We start from the raw sequence: 26,187 nt of genomic DNA, 5'->3' as shown, positions 1-26,187 counted from the left end.
TGGGCTTATCCCCTGGATTGCCTCTGCTTTGGCTCCTATGAAGAACACAATTAATTCAACAAATATTTCTCAACAACCAGCCATATACCATACACTGTTCTGTGTGCTGGGGAACCAGTGAAGGCCAGAATAGACATGTTCTCTGTCCTCATGGAGCCCAAAAGCAAGCCATAAATAAGACAGTGCATATCCTATGACAAAACGTTGTAAGAAGGGAAGTATAAGGGAGATGAGGTTGGAAAGGAAGGCAGCTCAAAGAGTTTTATAATTCATGTTGAGGCATTTGGGTGCTGCCCTAAAAATGGGAAGCCAGTGATGTGATCTAAGTTAAGAAGTGGCCTGAATGTGATTCACATTCTTAAAAAGAAGACAATACCGTATTATTTCACTCATATGCAGAATGTAATAAACAAAGAAAAAAGAAGAGATAAACAAAAAACAGACTCTTAAATAAACAAACTGGTGGTTGCCAGAAGGGAGGTGGGCAGGAGGATGAGTGAAATAGACACAGTGTATTAAGAGTACACTTATCTTGATGAGCACTGAAAAATAGAATTGTTAAATCATTATATTATACACCCAAAACTAATATAACAGTATATGTTAATGATACTTGATGAATATAAATAAATAAACAAACAAACAAACAAACAAACAAACCATTCTGGTCATGTGTGGAAAATAGGTAGGAAGAGGGCCAGAATGAGTATGTAGATCAGTATGGGGATGGCTGCATTAATCCAGGCAAGAGGTGACAATGAACCAGAGTAGTGGCATTGGAAATAGAATGAAGAAGAAAGACCATCTGACCCTCATGACATAGCAATCTTGCTTCAGAGTCAGGTTTTCCATGTGCTCTTTGCGATGGCATTTTTTCCTCCCCATTGTCTCACCTGAGCTATAGGTAAGCTGACATTACGTAGCAGTCCACAGGTTATGATTGTTAGACCTAAAAGTAAAAGCTTTATCACAAGTATAGATAACTTGCATGTAGTTAGGTTAACTTGCTTGCCTAGTAGATATTATAAAGAAGTATATGTGTGTCTACACACATACACTTGTACTTAGCATACAGATGTACAGAGATATGCATATTTAGAAAAGGAATATACAATATTGTTCTACATATCACATATAGTTGCTATAAAATACATTCAAGCAAATATATAAACCTTCATCATAAGAGATCAGTCACTACTTTTTTCTGGCCCACATGTGGTGTAAACATTTATTGTATACCTACTTTGTTTCAGACTCTGGGGTGGTGCTGGAGAGAGAAATTGATCCTTGTCTTCATCGAATTTTCAGTCGAAACAGGATAGATAGAAAAAAAAAACAAACAGAGGAATACAAAACAGTATGTGTGATATAGTCTCTCATAGGCTAGACCATGGATGCACAGATGTCCAGGCAGAGCATCTGAGCCAGCCAGGATCTGCCTGGAGGAAGTGATGCCTAGCTGAGAGTTACTTAACAGTGAGCCAGGTAGAGAGAATCAGGAATGGTATGTCAGGCAGAGAGCCACATAAACAAAGAAAGTAGTGTGTGTGTGTGTGTGTGTGTGTGTGTGTGTGTGTGTGTGTGTGTGTAACTACTAAGATTGTAGCAGTGGAGATGGGAAAGAAAAAGGAATAGATTTTTGAGAAATTTAACAGTTAGAATTACAGAAATTTGCTCTAGGGGAGGAGTAAGGAAGAAGTAATAATTTAGAATGATGCCTAAGTTTCTGGTTTATTTTCCATGATCAATAATATATTATTAATTAATTAATTATTAATATAATATTAATTTATTGTTATATTATATGTCATAATATATTTTATATAATGTTATATAATATAATATTAATTAATATATTAATATCAGTATATAATATATATATACTGATTGAGTCTTTAAAATGTGCCTTGTACATTCTGTGCTAGGCTCTTCTACATATATTATTTCTAATATTCAAAACGCTTTTGTGAGGTAGTTGTAATTCTCCTCATTTTTCAGATGAGGAAAATAAAATTCAAAGAGGTTAGGGTATTTGCCTTAAGTCAATATGAAGTCAGTGGTCATTACCACAGGCAACAGGCTCCCAGCATGCCTCAAAATGGAAAGTGAAAGCTAATCTGGAAGGATCTTGTGTATCCAGTAGAGTGCACTTTCTCCCATGGACAGTGTCAGTAGAGAAATTTGACACTGCAGAGCTGTTTTGTGGGCTATGGCAGGGGTGAACTTCACCCCTAAAGAAAGGCTGGTATATGATTCAAAAGACAACAACCAGAGCCTGTTGCTCCTTACAGGAAAGTCTAATTGAAATCCACACAATCAAAAAGGAAACCTTATAAACCCAACATTGCTTCCCACCCCCACTCCCAGCAGCCACCTCACTTCCAGGGATTTTTCAGTGAACTTGGGAAGCTCTCATGTACTCCTGAGGAACTCATTCTCTGAGCTCTGGATTCCTGCTTTGGGTGAGAAGACTATTTCACCAAGGCCCACTCTGAAACTGTTAGGAATTTATTAATTTTTGTCTTCTGAGATATCTGTGGATACCTGTTTCTTTATCTGCCAGAGGTCCTGGAGCATAGGTAGGAGCAGAGGGGATGGGAAATGCTATAAAATGGGAGAGTACTGCTATGTATGTGCACACATGTGTGTGCTTGCATACACAGTCATAGACACCCACCACAAATATGCTTATACTCACAGACATACACTTCACAGGCACATTGACCTTCTAGTCTGACATAGGATCCCTTTCAGATACATCTACCAATCTACACCTGCACCATGCATGCACACACATACACACTCACAGACAGACACACTTAGAGATACATATAGACACTCACCATAGACACACATGCAATCTTTGTATATACCTACATCACACGGACACAGATAGGCATACAATGGATGGAAATGTACAAAGTGCATGTGCATAACCTCAAGCATATTACCATAAATTCACATGACCTCAGGCATAAGCATACAGCTACTCACACATATACACCAGAGACATAATCAGAGACATACACACTCACAGAAACACATGCCACAGACACACTGAGACACATATGGAGAAACAGACCACAGAGACATTCATGTGGGCATATTCTCAAATGCTCAGACAACATGTACACACACACACTCGCCAAACACACTACAAATACTGAGACAAATACACAAATACAAGGCATATGTCTTTAAACATACCAGCATGATACACATATACACACAAACACAGTCTAAAATCCTCAAGCCCATATATTTATAAAATACATACTTAAATGCACAACGTACATCTACAAACCTATTGGGACAATCATAGAGAAACACCACACACGTACCCACCATATACTATAAACTCAAACTGAACACACTTGTACACATGTGCACACTCTCACATACACACACCTCATGCACACACACACACACGTGCACACACTCAGACAATAGGCACAAACATAGAGCTGTCTTCACAGACAACCAGGTGCTTGTGTGCTGCTGTTCCATAATAACTGGACTCAGAACTATGGTAAAGGTTGTATGGATTTCACCTTGTGAATACTTTTGTCCCCAAATAATTTTTCTCAGGGTGTCTGTGAGGAGATGACCTATGAAGAAATCCAGGAACACTATCCTGAAGAATTTGCACTACGGGACCAAGATAAATATCGCTACCGCTATCCCAAGGGAGAGGTAAGGTTTGGAAGTATTGCCTGACTCCTAGAACTCCTCCCAGTATCTTCATTCCAACAGCCAAAATTCCATAGTTCCCTGGACAGCTTTAGAAGCAGAGTAAAGCATATTTTGTAGCAGCTCCCATCCCACAACGCACATGATAATCTGGCTCTTGGCTGTCTCTGCTTCACGGCTATTGACAAAAGATTCCTCTTTTATTAAAGCTAAAATAATTGCCTCCTTATTTCCCACCTGCTTTCAGAGGGGCTTCATCCTAGATTTTGTCTCTGGTATCCTTTCACTAAAGATACCTGAAGTAGTTTAACATACTCCTGTCATTTTATTGCCAAGCTGCCTAAAGATACAGTCTCTCTGGACAGTGGGTTAGAGTCCCAAGGGACAATGGCTAATAGTTAAACCAGATTCTTTGCCACCACATGAACCAGACCATCAGTTCCCTAATTCCCATATCAGGTGGATCCTCCTCACTTTCAACCCAGCAGCTTCATTTAGCCAATTCCACAACTTAAAGTATTTATTAGTCATATTCCATTTTTGATATACATTCCTGGGAACAATTATCAGAAAAGCAGGACACCAGGGAAGGTAAAACAATAGACATCCTGTGATACAAAGCAATTTCACACTTTCATCCTCATCCTCAGAAATGGCATTATAAAGTCAGTCTGAGTTTGCCTTTATTTTCCCTTATATATTTTGAGGCTATGTTATTACAGGCATACAAATTTAAAGCAATGATATCTTCTTAATGAATTGCATATTTTATTATGAATAATAATATTTCCCCTTATAATGTTTTTTGCCTGAAAGTGTATTTTATCTAATATTAATGTGTGTGTGTGTGCGTGTGTGTGTGTGTGTGTTTACTGGTTAGTATTTGCCTAGTTCATCTTTATTCACTTACTTTCAATTTCTCTGGGTATTTTTGTTTTATGTCTCTTGTAAACAGCATATAACTGCTTTTTTAGAAGACTTATTTATTTTATTTTAGAGATATAGAGATAGTGAGCAGGGGGAGGGGCAGAAGGAGAGGGAAAGAGAGGAAAAGAAGAAGACTCTCCACTGATCGTTGAGACAAACACAAGGCTCAATCCCATGAACCAGAGACCATGAACTGAGCCAAAATCAAGTCAAATGCAAAACTGACTGAGCCACCCAGGCGCCCCAGCTTTTGTTGTTTTTAATACAACCTGAAAATATGTCTTTTGAATGGTAATTCTGATACATTTACTTTTATTGTAATTACCGATTTAATTGAGCTTATTTCTATTCTTTTTTTTGAGATCTTTTTTTCCCCCTGAGCCTTTATGCTTAGTTTATATTTCTCTTTTTCTCCCTTCTTTAGATTTCTGCTCCTGAGTTTTTACACCTATATTTAAGTTATATAATATTTCATTCTTTTTTAATTTTTTTATTTAAATTCAATTTAATTAATATGTATCACATTATCAGTTTCAGAGGTAGAATTCAGTGATTCATCAGTTGCATACAACACCCAGTGCTCATTACTTCAAGTGACCTCTTAATGCCCATCACCCAGTTACCCCAGCCCCCTACCCACTTGCCCTCCAGCAGCCTTCAGTTTATTTCCTATAGTTAAGAGTCTCTTATAGTTTGCCTCCCTCTCTGTTTCCTCTTATTTTATTTTTCCTTCCCTTCCCCTATGTTCATCTGTTTTGTTTCTTTAATTCTACATATGAATTAAATAATATGGTATTTGTCATTCTTTGACTGACTTATTTTGCTCAGCATAATACCCTCTAGTTCCATCCACGTCATTGCAAATGGCAAGATTTCATTTTTTGGTGACTGAGTAATAATCCATTGTATATACCATATCTTCTTTATCCATTCATCTGTTGAAGGATATCTGGGCTCTTTCCATATTTTGGCAACTGTGGACATTGCTGCTAGAAACATTGGGGTGCATGAGCCCCTTCGAATCACTATCTTTGTATCCTTTGGATAAATACCTCAGAGTGCAATTGCTGTGTCACAGGGTAACACTGTTTTTAACATTTTGAGGAACCTCCATACTGTTTTCCAGAGTGGCTAAACCAGTTTGCATTTCCATCAAAAGTGTAAGAGGACTCTCCTTCCTCCACATCCTCACCAGCATCTGTTGATTCCTCAGTTGTTAATTTTAGCCATTCTGACTGGTGTGAGGTGGTATCTCATTGTGGGTTTGATTTGTTTACCTGATGGCTGTGAAGTGGGGCATTTTTTCATGTGTCTGTTAGCTGTTTCTAAGTCTTCTTTGGAGAAATGTCTGTTCATGTCTTCTGCCCATTTCTTGACTGGATTTTTTGGCTTTTGGGAAGTTGAGTTTGATAAGTTCTTTAGAGATTTTGGATATTAGCTCTTTATCTGATAAGACATTTGCCAATATCTTCTCTGAGTCCATAGGCTCCCTTTAGTTTTGTTGACTGTTTCTTTTGCTGTGCAAAATCTTTTCATCTTGATAAAATCCCAATAGTTCATTTTTGCTTTTGTTTCCTTTGCTTTGGAGACATGTTCTAGCGAGAAATTGCCATGGCCAAGGTCAAGGGGCTATCCAGTTTTTCCCAACACCATTTTTTGAAGAGACTGTCTTTTTTTCATTGGATATTCTTTCCTGCGTTATCAAAGATTAGTTAACCATAGAGTTGGGGGCCCATTTCTGGGGTCTCTCTTCTGTTCTATTGATCTATGTGTCTGTTTTTCTGCCAGTACCATACTGTCCTGATGATTACAGCTTTGTAATACAGCTTGAAGTCCAGAATAGTGATGCTACCAGCTTTGGTTTTGTTTTGCAACATTCCTTTGGCTATTCAGGGTCTTTTCTGGTTCCATACAAATTTCAGGATTGTTCCAGCTCTGTAAAAAATGCTGATGGTATTCTGATAGGTATTGCACTGAACGTGTAAGTTGCTTTGGGTAGCATAGACATTTTAACAATATTTGTTCTTCCAATCCATGAGTATGGATGTTTTTTCCATTTCTTTGTGTCTTCCTCAATTTCTTTCGTAAGTATTCTATTGTTTTCAGATTAAAGATATTTACTTCTTTGATTAGATTTATTCCAGGTGTCTTATTTTTTTGTTGCAATCATAATTGGAATCAATTCCCTGATTTCCCTTTCTGCAGCTTCATTGTTGGTGTATAGAAATGCAACTGACTTCTGTGCTTTGATTTTATATCCTACCACTTTGCTGAATTCCTGTATCAGTTCTAGCAATTTTTGGGAGGGGAGACTATTTTGGGTTTTCTACATAGAGTTTCATGCTGACTGCAAAAAGTGAAAGTTTAACTTCTTCTTTGCTGATTTGGATGCATTTTATTTCTTTTTGTTGGCTGATTGCTGAGGCTAGGACTTCCAGTACAATGTTGAAAAATAGTGATGAGAGTGGACATCCCTGCCTTGTTCCTGACCTTAGGAGAAAAGATCTGTTTTTCCCCATTGAGAATGATATTCGCTGTGGGATTTTCATATACAGCTTTTATGATATTGAGGTATGTTTCTTCTTTCCCTGCACTGCGGAGAGTTTTTGACAAGAAAGATGCTTTTTCTGCATCTATTGAGAGGATCATATGGTTCTTGTCCTTTCTTTTGTTAATGTGGTGTATCACATTGATTGATTTGCAGATGTTGAACCACACTTGAAGCCCAGAAATAAATCCCACCTGGTCGTGGTGAATAATCCATTTAATGTACTGTTAGATCCTATTAGCTGGTATCTTGATGAGAATTTTGGCATGCATGTTCATCATGGATATTTGTCTCTAATTCTCCTTTTGGTGGGGTCTTTGTCTTGTTTTGGGATCAAAGTAATCCTGGCATCATAGAACGAATTTGGAAGTTTTCCTTCTGTTTCTATTTTTTTAAAGAGCTTCAGAAGAATAGGTATTAATTCTTTAAATGTTTTGTAGAATTCCCTTGGGAAGCCATCTGGAGCTGGACTCTTGTTTTTTGGAATATTTTTGATTACTGCTTCAATTTCTTTGCTGGTTATGAGTTTGTTTAAATTTCCTATTTCTTCCTGGTTTCAGTTATGGTATTTTATATGTTTCTAGGAATGCAACCATTTCTTCCAAATTGCTTAATTTGTTGGCATATAGTTGCTCATAATATGTTCTTAAAATTGTCTGTATTTCTTTGGGGTTGGTTGTGATCTCTCATCTTTCATTTATGATTTTATTTATTTGGGTCCTTTCTCTTTTCTATTTGATAAGTCCGGCTAGATGTTTATCAATCTTATTAATTCTATCAAGGAACCAGCTCCTAGTTTCATTGATCTATTCTGTTTGGGTTTTTTTCTATTTCTCTATCACTGATTTCTGCTCTAATTTTATTAATTCTCATCTCCTGCTTGATTTAGGCTTTATTTGCTCTTCTTTTTCCAGCTCCACTAGGTGTAAAGCTAACTTCTTTCTTTGAGGCTTTTCTTGCTTCTTGAGAAAGGCATGTATTGATATGTAATTCCCCCTTCTGCCTGCGTTTGCTGCATTCCAAAGGTTTTATTTTTTATATATTTTTTAATTTAATTTAATTTTATTATGTTATATTAGTCACCATACAATATATCATTAGTTTTTGATGTAGTGATCCATGATTCATTGCTTTCATATAACACCCAGTTATCCATGCAGTACCTGCCCTCCTTAATTCCCATCACTGGGCTAACACATCCCGCCACCCCCTTCCCCTCTAAAACCCTCAGTTTGTTTCTCAGAGTCCACAGTCTCTCATGGTTCATCTCCCACTCCGATTCCCCCCCCCTCATTTTTCCTTTCCTTCTCCTAATGTCCTCCATGCTATTCCTTATGTTCCACAAATAAGTGAAACCATGTGATAATTGACTTTCTTTGCTTGACTTATTTCACTTAGTATAATCTCCTCCAGTTGCATCCCTGTTGATGTAAAAGTTGGCTATTCATCCTTTCTGTTGGCTGAGTAATATTCCATTGTATATATGGACCACACCTTCTTTATCCATTCATCTGTTGAAGGGTATCTTGGCTCTTTCCACAGTTTGGCTATTGTGGACATTGCTGCTATGAACATTGCAGTGCATATGGCCCTTCTTTTCACTACATCTGTGTCTTTGGGGTAAATACCCAGGAGTGCAATTGCTGTGTCATAGGGTAGCTCTATTTTTAACGTTTTGAGGAACCTCCACACTCTTTTCCAAAGTGGCTGTACCAACCTGCATTCCCACCAACAGTGTAAGAGGGTTCCCCTTTCTCCACAACCTCTCTAACATTTGTTGTTTCTTGCCTTGTCCATTTTTCTCATTCTAACTGGTGGAAGGGGGTATCTCAGTGTGGGTTTGATTTGAATTTCCCTGATGGCTAATGATGATGAACATTTTTTCATGTGTCTGTTTACCATTTGTATGTCTTCTTTGTAGAAGTGTCTGTTCATATCTTCTGCCCATTTTGTGACTTGATTATTTGTTTTATGGGTGTTGAGTTTGAGAAGTTCTTTATAGATCTTGGATACCAGCCCTTTATCTGTAGTGTCATTTGCAAATATCTTCTCCTATTCTGTGGGTTGTCTCTTTGTTTTGTTGACTGTTTCCTTTGCTGTGCAGAAGTTTTGATCTTGATGAAGTCAAAAAAGTTCATTTTTGCTTTTGTTTCACTAGCTTTTGGAGATGTATCTTGAAAGAAGTTTCTGTGGCCAATGTCAAGGAGGTTATTGCCTATGTTCTCCTCTAGGATTTTGATGGATTCCTGTCTCACATTGAGGTCTTTCATCCATTTTGAGTTTATCTTTGTGTATGGTGTTAGAGAATGGTTGAGTTTCATTCTTCTGCATGTGGCTGTCCAATTTTCCCAGCACCATTTATTGAAGAGACTGTCTTTTTCCCATTGCATGTTTTTTCCTGCTTTGTCGAAGATTATATGACCATAGAGTTGAGGGTCCATATCTGGGTTCTCTATTCTGTTCCATTGGTCTCTATGTCTGTTTGTGTGCCAGCACCATGCTGTCTTGGTGATCACAGCTTTGTAATATAGCTTGAAATCGGGCAATGTGATGCCCCAAACATTGTTTTTCTTTTTCAACATTTCCTTGGCAATTTGGGGTCTTTTCTGATTCCATACAAATTTTAGGATTGTTTGTTCCAGCACTTTGAAAAATGTCATTGGAATTTTGATCGGGATGGCATTGAAGGTATAGATTGCTCTGGGTAGTATAGACATTTTAACAATGTTTATTCTTCTGATCCATGAGCATGGAATGTTTTCCCATCTTTTTGTGTCTTCTTCAATTTCTTTCAAGAGTGTTCTGTAGTTCCTAGAGTATGGATCCTTTACCTCTTTGGTTAGGTTTATTCCGAGTTATCTTATGGTTTTTGGTGCTATTGTAAATGGAATTGTTTCTCTAATTTCTCTTTCTATGGTTGCATTGTTAGTGTGTAAAAAAGCAACTGATTTCTGCACATTGATTTTGTATCCTGCCACATTACTGAATTGCTGTATGAGTTCTGGTAATTTGGGGGTGGAGTCTTTTGGGTTTTCCACATAAAGTATCATGTCATCTGCGAAAAGAGAGAGTTTGACATCTTCTTTGCCAATTTGAATACCTCTGTTTCTTTTTGTTGTCTGATTGCTGTTGCTAGGACTTCTAGTACTATGTTGAACAATAGTGGCGAGAGTGGGCATCCTTGATCTGTTCCTGATCTTAAGGGGAAGGTTCTCAGCTTTTCCGCATTGAGGATGATATTCACTGTGCGTTTTTCATGTATGCATTTTATGAACATGAAGAATGTTCCCTCTATCCCTATACTCTGAATAGTTTTAATCAGGAAAGGATGCTGTATTTTGTCAAATGATTTTTCTGCATCAATTGAGAGGACCATATGGATCTTTTCTCTCTTCTTATTAATGTGTTCCTTCACACTGATTAGTTTGCGAATATTGAACCACCCTTGCATCCCAGGGATAAATCCCACGTGGTCATTGTGGATAATCCTTTTGATGTATTGTTGGATCCTATTAGCTAGGATTTTGTTGAGGATTTGGAATCCATATTCATGAGGTCTGAAATTCTCCTTTTTGATGGGGTTTTTGCCTGGCTTGGGGATTAAGGTAATGCTGGCCTCATAGAATGAGTCTGGAAGCTATCCTTCTGTTTCTATTATTTGAAACAGCTTCAGTAGAATATTTCTTCTGTATTATTTCTTCTTTGAATGTTTGGTGGAATTCCGTAGGGAATCCATCAGGTCCTGGACTCTTGATTTTTGGGAGGTTTTGGATCACTGCTTCAATCTCCTTACTGGTTATTGGGCCTATTCAGGTTGTCAGTTTCTTCCTGTTTCAGTCTTGGCAGTTTATAGGTTTCCAGGATAGCATCCATTATCCAGGTTGCTTAATTTATTGGCATAGAATTGTTGATAATAATTTCTAATAATTGTTTCTATTTCCTTGGTGTTAGTCGTGATCTTTCCCCTTTCACTCATCATTTTATTAATTTAGGTCCTTTCTCTTTTCTTTTGGATAAGTCTGGCCATTGGTTTATCGATCTTATTAATTCTTTCAAAGAAAGAGCTTCTAGTTTCCTTGATCTGATCTACTGTGTTTTCGGTTTCTAATTCATTGATCTCTGCTCTAATCTTAATTATTTCTCTTTTAATGCATGGCTTAGTCATCGTTTGTTGCTTTTTCTCTAGTTCTTTAAGGTGTAGAGTTAGTTGGTGAATTCGGGATTTTTCTGGGTTTTTTTTGAGTGAGGCTTGAATGGCTATGTATTTCCCCCTTAGGACCGCCTTTCAGTATTTCATAGGTTTTGGACTGATGTGTTTTGGTTCTCATTGGTTTCCATGAATTGTTTACGTTCTTTGATTTCCTGGTTGACCCAAACATTCCTGAGCAGAGTAGTCTTTAACTTCCAAGTGTTTGAATTTCTTCCAAATATTTTCTTGTGATTGAGTTCCAGTTTTAAAGCACTGTGGTCTGAGAATATTCAGGGAATAATCTCATTCTTTTGCTATTGGTTGAGACCTGATTTGTGACCCAGTACGTGGTCTATTCTGGAGAAAGTTCCATGTGCGCTCAAGAAGAATGAGTAATTCTGTTGTTTTAGGGTGGAATGTTCTGTATATATCTATGAGGTCCATCTGGTCCAGTGTATCATTTAAAGCTCTTGTTTGTTGATTTTCTGCTTAGATGATCTATTGCTGAGAGTGGAGTATTGAGGTCTCCTACAATTAACATATTATTATCAATATGACTATTTTGGGGAACAGTTGGTTTATGTAGTTGGCTGTTCCCATGTTGGGGGCATAGATATTTACAACTGTTAGATCTTCTTGTATTCTAGAAACTCTCATAGAAACTCTCAGACATTATGGCTTCTTCCCCTTTTCGCATAATCTCTGTTATCTCTTTCTGGAAATAAAACTGAATGTGTGTTAATCCTGTCCCTATCTTTTATGTTTCCTAACTTATTTTTGATGTCTTTTCTGCTTCCTGAGTAATTTCTTCAGCTCTATCTTCCAAATCACTATTTCTTAAGTTGTGTCTAATCTTCGTTTATTCAGTCCATTTCAATTTTAATAAATATATTTTTATTTTTAAAAATTCTATTATTTTTAAATCTGTATCATATATTTAATAGCATCTTATTTTTTCTCACACTTTTATCCCATCTTTTATTTCTTTATAAGTTTCAAACATATCTTCTTCTTATTTATTTTACATATATATATTTAAGTGGATCTTTTATCTTATGTTTTTAGGGTTCTCCTCTTATTGTTTCTGTTTATTTTCACTCATGATAGCTTATTTCCCATGCATATAATGTGAGCTTCAGTTTGAGAAAATTTATATGTAAGAATTCTGCACAGACTAAGTTGAGAGGATTCAGAGATAATTTCCATTTGCTTCTTCCATATACTTCTGGGAACTAATGACTTGAAATTGCTTTGCATTAAACTCCCATCTTACCATTTTCTAAAACACATGTGTATTGTAAGTCTGAACCACAAACCCACCTGAGAGTAGGCTTGTGGTTAATATATTATTATAGGAAGCTTTTCCTAATTTTTCCACTGAGTCAAGCAGAGGCAGATAAATGTTATCATTTCCTTTTGCCTGTAGATATATATTTTTTTCTAGTTTACACTTCTACTAATGATGTAGCCCTTTGAGTGTCTCAGATTTATGTGAAAATTTCAGTCCCAATTCTCCACCTTGTGAACACCTAAGGCCTTGTCCTCTGTCTCCATGAGGTTTTAAAATCTCAAGCCTCTCAGATACTGTGATTGGCAAATGCCCCCAGGGCAGTTGTGGCTTCTACATCCATTTACCTCTCTTTTTTCCCCAAGTTTTTCTTCATTTTGGAACCCTACATTCATGTTTTCCTTTATTTTGTTGAAAGATCAGCAATGCAAACATTTATTTTATCTAGTTTTCTGGGAATTTTATTTTTTAATGAGAAAAATACTATTTTTATTTATTTTTATTATGTTCAGTTAACCAACATATAATACATTAATTTTTGACATAGTGTTCAATGATTCATTAGTTGTGTATAACACCCAGTGCTCATCACAACACGTACCCTCCTTAATACCCATCACCCGATTACCCTATCCCCCACACCCTCCCCTCTGTAACCCTCAGTTTGTTTCCCCAAGTCCATTTGCATCGACATGGGTGGAACTGGAGGGGATTATGCTAAGTGAAACAAGGCAAGCAGAGAAAGACAATTATCATATGGTTTCACTCATACATGGAACATAAGGAATAGCATGGAGGACAACAAGGGAAGGGAGGGAAAACTGAAGGGGAAGAAATCTAGGAATTTTATATTGAGAAGTTTTATTATTATTGTTATTTGGTCCACTGTATTGAATGCTCCCATCTAGTAGATGAGAAACTAAGACCCTACAAAAGAAGTGAGTGGTCTAAGGTCATACTACTGGGTCAACTACTGAACTGGTGCCAGAACCAACTTTTCCTGATTCCTAGTCCTGAGTTCTTCTCTGGGCAAATCTCCTCATCTACCTTTTTTACCCAAATATTCTGTCATTTTTAGTCCTATGAGGATCTGGTTCAGCGTCTGGAGCCAGTTATAATGGAGCTAGAACGGCAGGAAAATGTACTGGTGATCTGCCATCAGGCTGTCATGCGCTGCCTCCTGGCCTACTTCCTGGATAAGAATTCAGGTACCACTCTCCTCTCTGTTCCTGGCATAGGGAACTGGATATGATTTGGGACCCTGACACCAGCAGTCTGTGGTTTATATCTTAGTGGTTAAGAGCACAGTATCTAGATTAAGAATGCTTGAGGTCAAATTCTTGCTCTGTCACATACTAGCTTTTGCAAATTACTTTAGCCTCTCTGGGCTCAATTTCCTCATCTGTAAAATGGGGAGAACAATAATAAAGTTTAAATAAATTAAATATGTAAAGAGCTTAGAACAGTTCATGACACATAGTATGGGCTATATAAGTGTTAGCTGCTATTTTTAGTATTAGTATTATTCTGAGTTAATGTTTTCAAAGCCAACCCTAACAGTATGCATCAACCTGAAAAAGCTGAGACAGTATTTCTCTGAAACATGATGTCATCAGGTGGTAATGGGACCCTTCTGTTGCTTCATGATTCTGATTATAGGTTTCTGTCTTCGCTGTGGGGATTTCTCCCAAGATAGTGATATTTTCATTTTACTTTTTTAAATGATAATTTCTTTTTTAAAAGATATCTAGACACTGTAATTTACAAAGTATCTATACACTAACAACATATGCTGAACTGCAAACTAGGGCAGGGAGACTGGCAAGGAACTGTTATGTCACTCTTTGGTTTGACAGCCCATTTCTGATGTGGATGCTGAAGTATTAGCATCTCCAGGATACTGTGAGGGTGTGTGAAGACCTTGCAAAGTTATACTTGAAAGTTATATTGTGCAATGTCCTACAGACTTGAATGTTCTCTACTATGCTAGTTGCCAAATAAACGGCACTTGTAATATGGAGTCATCCCAAACTGAAACCCAGGGAACTTGAGAACTTGACATTGATCAAGTCATTTCCTCTGCCTGGTCCTCAGTCTCCTCACTGGAAAAGGGGATGTGGTTTGGGGTTAGGGTTCTTGTGCTACTAGATTTCCGATAACTTCCAATCTCTACTGCTTGGTACTGTCTTTGGGACCATGAGGCAAGCAGCATAAGTAACCCTAACTGTGCAGATGAGGGGATGGAGGCTCTGAGAGGTGAAGTGACCTGCCCAAGGTCACGGGGCTCAGTGGGACAGGGAGGGGTGTCAACCTCAGGTGCTTTCCAGAGGACCCCCACCTCAGACATGCATAGAGTGGGAGAGGGGCACATGCACCTGTCATTGTCCCACTGCTTTACCCACTTCCTACTTTCTTTCATAAGCAGGCCACACCAGCTGTGCCCAGCAGCCCTGGGAGCTGGACCAGGCAGTGCTGGGTACATGCTCTTACCCCTATTACTCAGTGAGGAAACTTGAGGCCCAGAGAGATGCTGTGACTGGGAAAGCAGACCCACAGGACCTCAGAGCTGGGGCACCCTCAGAATACATCTATCTAGCCCAATTTCGTGCTGTGACAGGTGGGAACTCTGAGGGCCAGAGAGAGAAAAGGCTGGGCCAAGATCACTTGTCCAGGTGGTGGCAGAGCTAGGTCAGAGACCTCAGGCAAGTCACTTCCCTTTTCCGGGTCCATTTTGAAATGTGTGCCATGGGGAACAGTAGCCCCCGCAGAGTATCAGCAAGGATGGAATGAGATCTTGCACCCAGAGCACCGGGCCCCAGGGCCTGACAATGATGATGACAAAGACAAGGAGGAGCAGGATGGATGCCCAGGATACCACCAAACCTGATCTCTCAGGAGGCTGGAAGTGTGGTGGGAGCCTTGAAAGCCCAGGATGAGCCTTGGGGGCAGGGAAGCCATGAGGGGTTTGGATCTGGCCCAGTGAAGGGAGCTGGGAAGTGGTAAGGGCAGCCTGGCTGGGAGAGGGTGGCTATTGTTGGAGAGTGGTGAGGGATGGGGGTGTCGCTCCCATGACACTGTGAGCCCCTCCAAGGCAGTGGCTGGTGGCTGCAGTGGGCAGAGCATGCATTTAGCCTCAGAGGCTCTTAGGTTCAAGTCCCAATGCTGCCACTTCCTGACTGTGACATAGGACAAGTGTCTTTCCTCTCAGAGCCTTAGTGTCCTCACCCATGGAATGGGCCTGATCATCTCCTCCTCTCAAGGATGTCTAATAAATGAAAACCTAGGTTCATATAAGAAATGGTACATGCATATTCAAAACAACTTTATGAACAATAGTCAACAACTGGAAACAAGTGAATTGAGAAATGTTTGTCCATCAACAAGCGTGAGAGGAGTCAGAAAGCACAGGCCTGGGCTGGAGAGAAAACTGTGGGAGCTGCCAAGGTACATGTACACATTTCCAAGGGCCCTGGCACATAACAAGCTCTCAGAAAACACTTGCCAAGACACATTTGTGGGCCTTCATGCTAGAAGAACCTGTGGAAGACCTGAAACTGGGGGCAGGAGGGAGGTCTGCCTTAGTCTCATGTTTGCCCTGTGAGTGAGGAGATAAGCCACAGCCCAAATAATCAGCCTGTCTCTCCTGGGGAACTCAGAGTCTGTCCGCATTTCCCAGGGCCTTCCTTCCTCTCTGCTCTAGAGGCCACCTTTCTGCATTCTTCCTCACTGCCCACCCTGTTCTCAACACTGCTCACTGCAGAGTGTGTGTGGGGGTGTGTGACCCTGATGAAGATGACCATAAGGAAGAGTGTCTGGGGGCCTGGGGGGATGGCACCCTCCCCAGTACCTTGTCTCTGATGGCCGTTTTCTCCTCCTTTCCAGATGAGCTGCCATATCTCAAGTGTCCTTTGCACACAGTGCTTAAACTCACACCTGTGGCTTATGGTGAGTGCCCCCACCCTCATCTGAGGAAAGACACATAGAGAGCATAAGCATGCTTCCAGTGCATACCATTTGCCCAGCAGAGTCCTGGGGGAGGTTTCTTGGGTGGGTAATTGGATGTCCTGGTGAAGGAAGAATTGGCAATATTAGGGTGAGAACAGGGAAGAACTGGGATGGCCTCTAAATCCGGGGCCTGTCCTCAACTTTCTCTGGCTCTACCAAAGCACCAAACATGGAACACTAACCTGTAGAAGAGATCCCCAGAGGGGACCAGAGGAGTAAGTGTGGGTTGGGCCAGATTGAAGAAAGATCTCAAAGACCAGCCTGGTCAGTTTAGACTGTCTCTTGGGACATTGGTTTGCTATGAAATATTTATGAGCAGTGGAGAGAGAGACTCAAATACCTTCTGGGGTGTGAATAGGGAAGACAGTGCACTGAAGCCCAGAGTAAGTTGCAATCCACAGGGATGGAGCTAAGGGGGGCTTCCACAGGCATTGGGCCACCTCTGACAGCACCCAGTGATACCACTCTCCTTTTTCTTCAGGCTCTCAGAACCTCTTTGTGACCTTCCACACCTCTGTTGTTGCCATAATCATTTTGTCCTCTAAATAAACTTTACCTGGGACTGATTGCCCCAAGGCAATGGCCCCAGGACTCTTCCACCACTTCAGCACTGTTAAGTGCTGGTCCACAGGGCTCCATCACTATTATATAGATTAGATTCCTGTCTCACAGGGCACAAGAGTTGGGGGAGTCCCCAGAGATCATCTATTCTCATCTCCTTTCCATTCAAAGTTGAGCAACTGAGGCTCAGAGAACTCTGAGACTATTAGGGGCAACTGGGAGAACATCCCATTGGCTTCTCTTAGACCTGGTGTCTTCCCCATACAACACACAGCTGGTCTGCATTCCCCTCCTTACAGAGTAGTCACAATCTGCACACTGTGTGAAGCTCAGGGTATGGGTAGTGATGGGTGAGGGAGCGAATGACAACTCAGGGAAGATCTGTACATACCTTGGGGGCTTATGGATGGACTGGTTGTTCTTTTCTGAGGCTGCAAAGTGGAGTCCATCTACCTGAACGTGGAAGCCGTAAACACACATCGGGAGAAACCTGAGGTAGGTGAGGGACTCTGTGGCCTAAGCTGGCACATGGTGAAAGCACCCACCTGCACAGAAAGGCCACCCCAATCCCACAGAGCTTGTTTCATACCAAGGTAGAATAACCAGCACCCAGAAATGCTGGAACCGTGGCCCAGGCCTGAGGTGCCATAGAGATGCAGGGCTAGAGCAACACCTACTCCAAAGTCCTCTGGTTGAGATTCCCCAGGGGCTTGCCTGAGAAAAAGATCCAGGCCTGGCTGAAGGAGAGGAGCCTGGCAGTGAGAACAAGAGGCAGGAGAGGGGCTGGGTCTCCACAGTGCTGGCTCTTTCCTATTAATCCTGGGCTCTCTCCTCTCAGAATGTGGACATCACCCGAGAACCTGAGGAAGCTCTGGACACTGTCCCTGCCCACTACTGAGCCCTTTCCAAGAAATCAAACTGCCTTTGCTCTCACTGTCTCCCACTTTTAAGAGCTGCTATCCTTGCACTTCTCCTACCTTAAGACCCTGGACTTGGCCTACAGGTCTTGATTTCTAGCTACAACCAAGGAGCTGTCTAGCTGTGAATGAAACTTTCTTAATTGCTAAACACTTATCAATAAAGATTTTTCTTGCTGCCCACAAAAGGGGAGAGGAAGTCATTGTGAGTCTTCTCCCACAGGATCTTCTTAAGATCCCAACCTTGTGAAATTCTTCTGGTGCTGTGGGGTATGGAATGGATGAGGACTTCCTGAAGGGAAGGGTTCTGAGGTAGCACCTCTAAAAGTGAGGGAGGAGATTAAGTCTCTATGAGTACATATGGGCCTTGTTCCTTGGTGGGCAGCATGGCTGAGGACCTGACACTTTCATTCCTACACTCAGAAGAATCTGTACCTGGACCACAGTGTTCCTCTCTTCTCCAACTCCTGCTGCCATCCTGAGTGATTTCACTGTCCATACAAATTGTCCAAATAATACCCTGGCCTCCAAGTCCCCTGACCCCCTCAACTCTAGTGACCATTTCCCCCTCAGCCATCCACTCCATGGATCTTGGCATCATCTAGACATCCCGCCCCCAGTATGATTTCTTTTTTTTTTAATATTTCATTTATTTGACAGAGAGAGACACAGCGAGAGAGGGAACACAAGCAGGGGGAGTGGGAGAAGGAGAAGCAGGCTTCCCACTGAGCAGGGAGCCCAATGTGGGGCTCGATCCCAGGACCCTGAGATCATGACCTGAGCCGAAGGCAGACACTTAACGACTGAGCCACCCAGGTGCCCCTCCAGTATGATTTCTTAAATACAAGGATCCCACTATCTGACCACTGGCCCCAAGTCCTTACAACTCTGTCATCCACAGGATCCCTAGAAACATGCCTCCCACATAGTGGGCATGTGTGTAGTATTTCTTGAATGAACAATATTTGTCTTGTACTGCATCAAGAGTATAATCCTGTGATTCCTCCATTGTCTTCCAATCCACCAGTTCTCTTCCTCCTCATTGTTCTACCATCCCTAGCCAGATTAAACCTTATGTTCCATTTCTTCAGCCACACTCCATGCATCTAGGTATCAGCAACCCAGTGGTGAAGAGACAGACATTCATATACTCACTGCCTTGATTCCTTTGTTCTTCCATCATAGCCACCAGCAAGACCCAAACCTTGTATAATCTACATTACTTTTTTGGGAGGATCTACTGCTTGAAACAAACCTACGTTTATCTGCTTCCACAGCCACCCTTAAATCCTGTTCAGTCAGGGTCACCCTCTATTCCCCGGCACTCTATCCCATCCCACCTTCTCAGGCATGGGCTACTTCAGTCAATTCTTGACTATTCTATATCTATCTCCTGTCCTTTATTGGCTTTTACCCCCACACTCTCTGCAACATGCTCAGATCTCTCTCTCTCTTATCTCAAGAAAACCCTCCCTTGTTCCTGTGTCCACATCTAGTCCCACTTTATCTCTCCATTCTTATACAAATATCTCAAAATGAATCTATATTTACTGTCCAGAACCCTCTCCCTCTGCCTTCTATTCTAGGCTTTCCCCCCTATATCTTTGCTCTATCTATAATCCCCTTGCCTGCCATGCTCTCTCCAGGTCTCTATCCCACTGAAATCATACTTTCATTTTAGCCTAAAGCTGCAGCCCACCTTCTTTGAAGAGCTACACTGATCTCTAGTTCTTCTATGAACCTGTAATGTCACTCACAACAACCTAAGCACAATAAAAGACAGACAAAAACCTCCAATTCATCTTGCAAATTTAATGTAACTCTGATACCAAAATATGACAGCACACAAGAAGCAAACAACAAAGTAGGATCAGCAAGCAGATTTTTCATAGCGTGTCACCCTCAGCTAATTGATAATATCTGCTTATACTGCTGTGTGGACAAAAATTCCAAGGATGTACCTTGGCTCCTTGGGAAGAACTGCTGCAATTCATTAGCCGTATCTGTAAACCTGGGAAATACACCTGAAAACAAAACACCAAACACGAACACATTTTAGCACCAAATATACTGTTTTCTCATACTTCCTTCATTGTCCTCATCTTCCCACCCAAACCTCCCACTTTGGGGTTTCTTATAACATTTCTCAGCTCTTATATCCATTCCCATGGGCCATGGCTGTGGCAATGTTGTAATTACCTGAAACCTCACTAGCCATAGGAGAAGCTACAGGCACCAAGGCTGGTGGCTCCACCACCAAAGCCAGCACCATTTCTTGGTCCACCGCCAAAGCCAGCACCACTGCTTGGTCCACTGCTGAAGCCAGCACCTGTGCTTGGTCCACTGCCGAAGCCAATGATAGAACTGGGTCCACCATTGAAGCTGGTGCTGGTGCAGGGTTCGCCAATATAGCCAGTGCTGGTGTTGGAACCACTGCCAAAGCCAATGATGGTACTTGGTCCTCCGTTGAAGCCGTTATTAGGCCCAGCACCAAAGCCATCACTGATGCTGAGGCCACCACTAAAGCCAGCACTTGTATCAAGTGTGCTGTTAAAACCAGCATTGGTGCCCAGTCCATCACCAAAGCCATTGCTCGAGATCAGTCCACCACCAAAGCCAGCACTGGTGCTCAGTCCACTACCGAAGATAGCACTGGTCCCTGGTCCACTACCGAAGCCAGCACTGGTGCTCAGTCCACCACTAAATCCAGCACTGGTGCTTAACCCATTGCCAAAGATGAAACCAGTAGTCACACTGGATCCATCACCAAAACTAGCACTGGTAGCACCACTAAAGCAGGTGCTAGTGCTAGGATGGCCACCACAGCATAGGTTGGTGTTAGACACACTGCCAAAGCAGAGGCTAGTGCTGGGAAATCCACCAAAGCCAATGCTGGTACTAGGAGCAATGCCAAAGTCAGTAGTGGTGCTAAGTGCCCCACTAAAGTCAGCACTGGTGCTGAACACACCGCCAAAGCCAGAGATGGTGCTGGGTGCACTGCTGAAGCTGGCACTAGTGCTGGCAGCACTGTTAAAACCAGCACTGGTGTTGAGTGCACCACCAAAGCCAACACTGGTGCTGAATGCACCACCAAAGCTGGCACCAGTGCTGGGAGAGCCACCAAAGCAGATGCTGGTGCTTAGTGTACCACCAAAGTCAGCGCTGGTGCTAGAAGAGCCACCAAAGGAGACACTGGTGCTGAGTACTCCATCAAAACCAGTGGTGGTGCTAGGAGAGCTGCCAAAGCAGATACTGGTAGTAAGTGTGCCACCAAAGCTGGCATCAGAGTTGGGAGAGCCACCAAAGCAGACACTAGTGCTCAGTGTGCCACCAAATCCAGTGCTGGTGCTAAGTGCACCACTAAAAACTGTGCTGGTTCTGGGTATACTGCCAAAGCTGCTACTGGTAATGAGTGCACCAGCAGTGGTGCTGAGTGTGCCTCCAAAGCCAGAGCTGGCTCCACCACTGAAACTGGGACTGCTGCTGAGTGGGACACTGAAACTGGAGCTGACCCCACCACCAAAGCTGGCACTGTTACAAGATGTGCCACCAAAGCTAATGCAGGCTTCACTGTTGAAACTAGAGCTGGTGCTGGCTGCACCACTGAAGCTAATGCTGGCTGCACCACTGAAACTAGTGCTAGTGCTGGGTATGCCACTAAAGCAAATGCTGGCTGTACTGCTGAAGCTGGCACTGGTCCTGGATGTGCCACCAAAGCTAATGCCAGCTCTGCCACCAAAGCCACCACTGGGGCTGGGCGCACCACTGAAGCTAATACTAGCACTATCGCTGAAGGTAGCCCTGGTGCTAGCTCCTCTGCTGAAGTCGATGTTGGTGCTGGCTTCTGCATTTTCTTGGGCTCTGGTCTCAATTTCAAATGAAAATCTGTTCCAGGACTGAGCATCATCACCTAACTCTTCCCTTGTTAGGCAGTCGATATCCATGTCATCCCAATTCCAGGGCCCAGCCACAGCTTCCTCTCCAATCCCCATTTGGGCTCTTGCCTCAGCCCTTGCCTCAGCCTCAGCTGCAGCCACAGCTGCAGCTTGGACTTCCATCTCCACTGCCTCCCGGTACTGAGCAGCCCAGTCCTTGGGGTCTTTCTTCTGTACCTGAAATGGGAATGATAATCAATATAAGGACAATAACATTTGTAATTATGCATTAGGTACACACTATGAGCTTCGTATAAAATCAATAGCCGTATTTTTTTTAAGATTTTATTTATTTATTTGACAGAGAGAGAAGAGACAGTGAGAGAGGGAACACAAGCAAGGGGAGCGGGAGAGGGAGAAGCAGGCTCCCCGCAGAGCAGGGAGCCCGATGTGGGGCTCAATCCCAGGACCCTGGGATCATGACCTGAGCCGAAGGCAGCTGCTTAACAACTGAGCCACCAGCACTCCAGCCGTATTTTTTTTTTTTTAATTCTTAGCTTTCTGGGGCTCTATCAGTCCTGAGATCCAATTTCAGCTCTGATAACTAAGGTGCTGTGTGACCTTGGACAAGTTACTTAACCTCACTGAGAAGATGGGAAATGAAAAGAAAGTATGTTATGGATTGGATGTTTGTGTCTCTCCCTCCAAATTCATATGTTAAAGCATCAGCCCCCAGTGTGACTATATTTGGAGACTGGGCCTTTATAGAAGTAGAGTTAAATGAGGTCATAACGGTGGGGCCCTGGTCCAATAAGATTAGTGTTTTTATAAGATGCTCTTTCTCAACCATGTGAGAACACAGCAAGAAGACATTCATATGCAAGCCAGAGGGAGAGGCTTCATCAGAAACTGACACTGCTGGACCTTGATCTCAGACTTCCAGCCTCCAGAACCATGAGAAAATAAATTTCTGTTGTTTAAGCCACCCAGTCTGTATTATTTTGTTAAGACAGTGCAAGCAGACTAACACAAATTATGAAAGAAAGAATGAAACAAAGTAAACTTTATGTTCGACAGCATTCTCAGACATCAGTGAAGTTCCATACACTTATATACTAACTGCAGGCTGCCCTGTACCTAACCATCCCTGCACACAGTGTGCCTCAGCTAGGGTACCCTTAATATGACAAGTCAGGGCAGCTCTCCTATTACCTTGCATGCAAACTTGAGGACTTTCATCTTGCTAGTCTCATGGTAGGAGCGCAAGCCCCAGAAGAACTCATATTCAGGTGGTCTGCTGTTAGGGACCCTCTTGTACTCCAGATACCTTAGAGAAAGGAAATGAAACTTGCTTCTAACCAAACAAATCTGTTGTGCAACCACTGGGCACCAGGTGGCAACTTCCTTCAAATACTAAACTCAGCTCCTGGAGAAGGATTTCTAAGACCTTCCTTCCCCAGACTCACTCCCAAACACAGTTCATGGTATTGGTCTCCAATATTGAGTCATTTCCCTTTGGACCTGTGCAAGGCAGTCGCTTGATGCTTCAGAGAAGGCATGTATAGGGCATGATGTCACAGGAAGGCCAAAGTATCTTGCCACCTGTGAGGAGTAAACCCAAGTTCCTATTGGGTGTGTTGTAAACAGAGGAGCCATTCTTCAGGCACCCTGCTCTGAGCACACCCCAAAGCAAGGGCCTTGTCTTTGGTCTAGCCCAGTCCTGGAACTGTCCACTCATGGGAATTGTGGACAGGATTCATTTCTAGGGCATAGGATACCCATACTACCTCTAAAGCTAGTGTAATAAAAGAGCTGTTTGAGCACTTTCTGAACCAGACCAGCACACTCGGAACACTTCAGGGCCAGACAAAGCCCCCAAACACCACTTACTTCTGCTTCACAAACTCGTCTGTGATGAGCTTCCTTACTTCCCCAAAGAGCGAGTGCCTCACCCTGACAATGGGAAAAATAACCCATAAGCAGAAATGAAAACTTCCCAGATGAGGGAAGAGGCATTTCTCAACATGGAAGAAACCTCTCTAGCACATGCAGCAGTCCCAGTGACGCCAGGAAAGTAGTAAACACATGGTCACTAGAAGCAGCAAGTTGAGGCCAGCTGGTTCTTTGTCAGGGATGCCCCTTAAGTTCTATCCTCTATCTCAGCTTAGAATGACATAGGGGTGGGAAGATGCAGAGAGTTCAGGACCATATCACCCATCCACCCAGGTCAGAGCCCTGGACCCGCTACCCAGTCCAGCACCCCCACCCACTCCACCAGACCACCAAGCTGATGCAGTCCTGGGGCCATCCTCTCTTTCCAAACGACAACATGGACAGCAAGCGCTGAGAGAGCCCAATCATACCCAGGGCGCAGCCCCAGCTTGTGCAGCACCTCCCAGATGACAGCTGCAAGGGGAGGCAAAAGGAGACAGGGACAGAAAATGAATATGTAGAATTCCAACTGTGCCACCCATTCAGCTGCATGCCCAGCCACTCACCCTCACTGGCCTTGTTGCCATTCATAAAAATGACAGAATCACCATGAGAAGACCTAGTTTGGGTGTGTCCTTGGTCCTAGGGGAATAACAAGGTAGAGAGAAGGTTTATGTCCAGCGGCCATCTGCAAAAAACACACCAGCCAGCTCACTAGGCTATCCTCTCCCAGATTCCTCAGACGTGACAGAATTCTGCCCAGTCTATGCTTCAAGCTCTATATGACCCTGAGCAAGGCTCTTAGACTCTTGAGTCTCAGTCTCCTATTGAGTAGAAGGGGAAAATCCAATCTTACCCCACCCCAGGTAGCCAAGAGGATGGAAGAATGCCTGTCAACCTGGGACAACCCAGGGACCCAGCCAATGTGAGTCCCTTCTTTCTCTCCCAGACCCCTCTGCCCCAAAAGAATTCTAGGCACAGCCCCAGTGGTGCTCCTGTCCTTCAAGCATCATGATTCACCCACACCAGGAAACCTTTCCTACAGAACCCCACTACCAAAGCCAGTAGGAGGAGACAACCAATGACAGGGCTGCTTTCCTGGGAAGCTTCTGGAGAAACAGAAAACCTGACAGGAGGATTGCACTGCTCCAGGCTTCTACACCCTTCAGTCAATCATAATCAAGCACCATTACCATGTGCAGGACTCCAACTATGTGCAGGAACTGGAACGGGGACTTTTTAGGTCCTGTCTTCCTGCCTCTCCAAGGAGATGTGGGGAGAGATGACAGGGATGGGGTAGTGCCAGAGACAGAAGTAGAGCCGCCCTCCCACCCCAGCCCTTTCCCAGCTTACGTTCCCAGTATGCCTGCGGAAGATTCCTGAGTGCTGATGAGAATATACAAGCTACTTTGCTTATGAATTTCCTTCAGATTGACTCGAAACATCTGCCAAGTAAAAGAATAGCCCGTGAGATCACAAAATTCAGCCTAGGCATCAGTGAGCTTCCTGAGAATCCCACAGTTCCCTGTGTAGCTGGAGTTTTAAGTGTATATGAGAAATCAGTGAGATAGTGCAGGTAAAGCACTTAGCTAAGTGGTCCCCACTACAGAAAACAGGTAAGAAATGTACTATTATCAGCATCACTTCTGTAATTAGTGGGGATTTAGGGAGATAGAGACTAGGGAATGAAAAGGAGAGGTGAGCATTTGAAATACATTACAGGACACATCCAGCATCAGACAGGACTAAGTTGGGAGGATTGAGTCTTAGCTGTGTTTTACCACTGATTTGCTGTATGACCCTGGGCTAGTCTATGTTCCTAGTTGGACCACTGTATGCCCAACTGCATAGTGATGGAGATGGATTAGTGAGTCTTTGTGGTCTATCCCAGAAGGGACATGTATGTCTTTGTTGATTCAAGGCTTCCCCATTGGGCCCATCCCCCAGGGCTGCCCCTTCACCTTCTCCAGATCGTAGCTTGCTTGTTCAATGATCTCTGGGAAATAGTCATCATATTCTTGGATGACATCCTTCAGCATGTCTGTAGGAAGGGTGAGGTGGGAGCAGCTGGGCTGAGCAGGGGCCACAGAGCTGCAGGACTTTGGCCAGCCTGTGGAGTCAGTGCAGTCTGAGTTCTGAACTGTGTTAATGGGAGATGCCAGCCATGGCAGAGTGTGAGGAGGGCAGGGGAGGACATATGAGAGAATGAAGAGGCTATAAAAGTAAATGGTTACTCCACGGCATGGGAGAGAGGG

General features: G+C 42.6%; 2 protein-coding genes and 1 non-coding gene across 4 annotated transcripts in view; 1 reads left to right on the top strand and 2 right to left on the bottom strand.

Moving 5' to 3' along the window:
- The window catches only part of PFKFB1 (6-phosphofructo-2-kinase/fructose-2,6-biphosphatase 1), a 94,370-nt gene extending 76,152 nt beyond the window's left edge, over positions 1-18,218 (top strand). For both annotated transcript variants that reach the window (XM_028093086.2, XM_028093085.2), the window contains exons 10-14: positions 3,589-3,693; positions 13,721-13,850; positions 16,525-16,587; positions 17,639-17,703; positions 18,047-18,218. In XM_028093086.2, the coding sequence (XP_027948887.1) occupies positions 3,589-3,693; positions 13,721-13,850; positions 16,525-16,587; positions 17,639-17,703; positions 18,047-18,106 (423 nt within the window). In that variant the 3' untranslated portion in view covers positions 18,107-18,218. The remainder of the gene's footprint in view (positions 1-3,588; positions 3,694-13,720; positions 13,851-16,524; positions 16,588-17,638; positions 17,704-18,046) is intronic.
- Positions 18,219-20,064: 1,846 nt separating this feature from the next.
- On the bottom strand, positions 20,065-23,327 carry TRO (trophinin). Its single transcript, XM_028093092.2, has 3 exons — positions 23,213-23,327; positions 20,325-22,237; positions 20,065-20,149 (listed from the first exon to the last, which is right to left on the bottom strand). The coding sequence occupies exons 1-2, from the start codon at positions 23,237-23,239 to the stop codon at positions 20,336-20,338; spliced, it is 1,929 nt and encodes a 642-aa protein (XP_027948893.2). The 5' UTR covers positions 23,240-23,327; the 3' UTR covers positions 20,065-20,149; positions 20,325-20,335.
- A 230-nt stretch (positions 23,328-23,557) lies between these two features.
- On the bottom strand, positions 23,558-23,686 carry LOC114200794 (small nucleolar RNA SNORA11). The gene has a single exon (XR_003607522.1). It is a non-coding gene; the product is annotated as a small nucleolar RNA SNORA11 (small nucleolar RNA).
- Between the last annotated feature and the right edge of the window lie 2,501 nt (positions 23,687-26,187).

This window comes from Eumetopias jubatus, unplaced genomic scaffold, assembly GCF_037043125.1.
Source record: "Eumetopias jubatus isolate StellerSeaLion01/CBP00866 unplaced genomic scaffold, mEumJub1_p1.0 scaffold_11, whole genome shotgun sequence".
NCBI lineage: Eukaryota > Metazoa > Chordata > Mammalia > Carnivora > Otariidae > Eumetopias > Eumetopias jubatus.
The sequence above is the reverse complement of the archived record's forward strand: the minus strand, read 5'-3'. Positions and strand labels throughout refer to the sequence as shown.

What these genes read in the sequence shown, in the direction of transcription:
- TRO (XM_028093092.2), bottom strand. Translation starts at nt 23,239, where the DNA reads ATGAAAGTCCTCAAGTTTGCATGCAAG. An exon ending in TCCTCAAGTTTGCATGCAAG is followed by an intron (nt 22,238 to 23,212) that starts GTAATAGGAGAG and finishes TTCCCATTTCAG; the next exon opens with GTACAGAAGAAAGACCCCAA.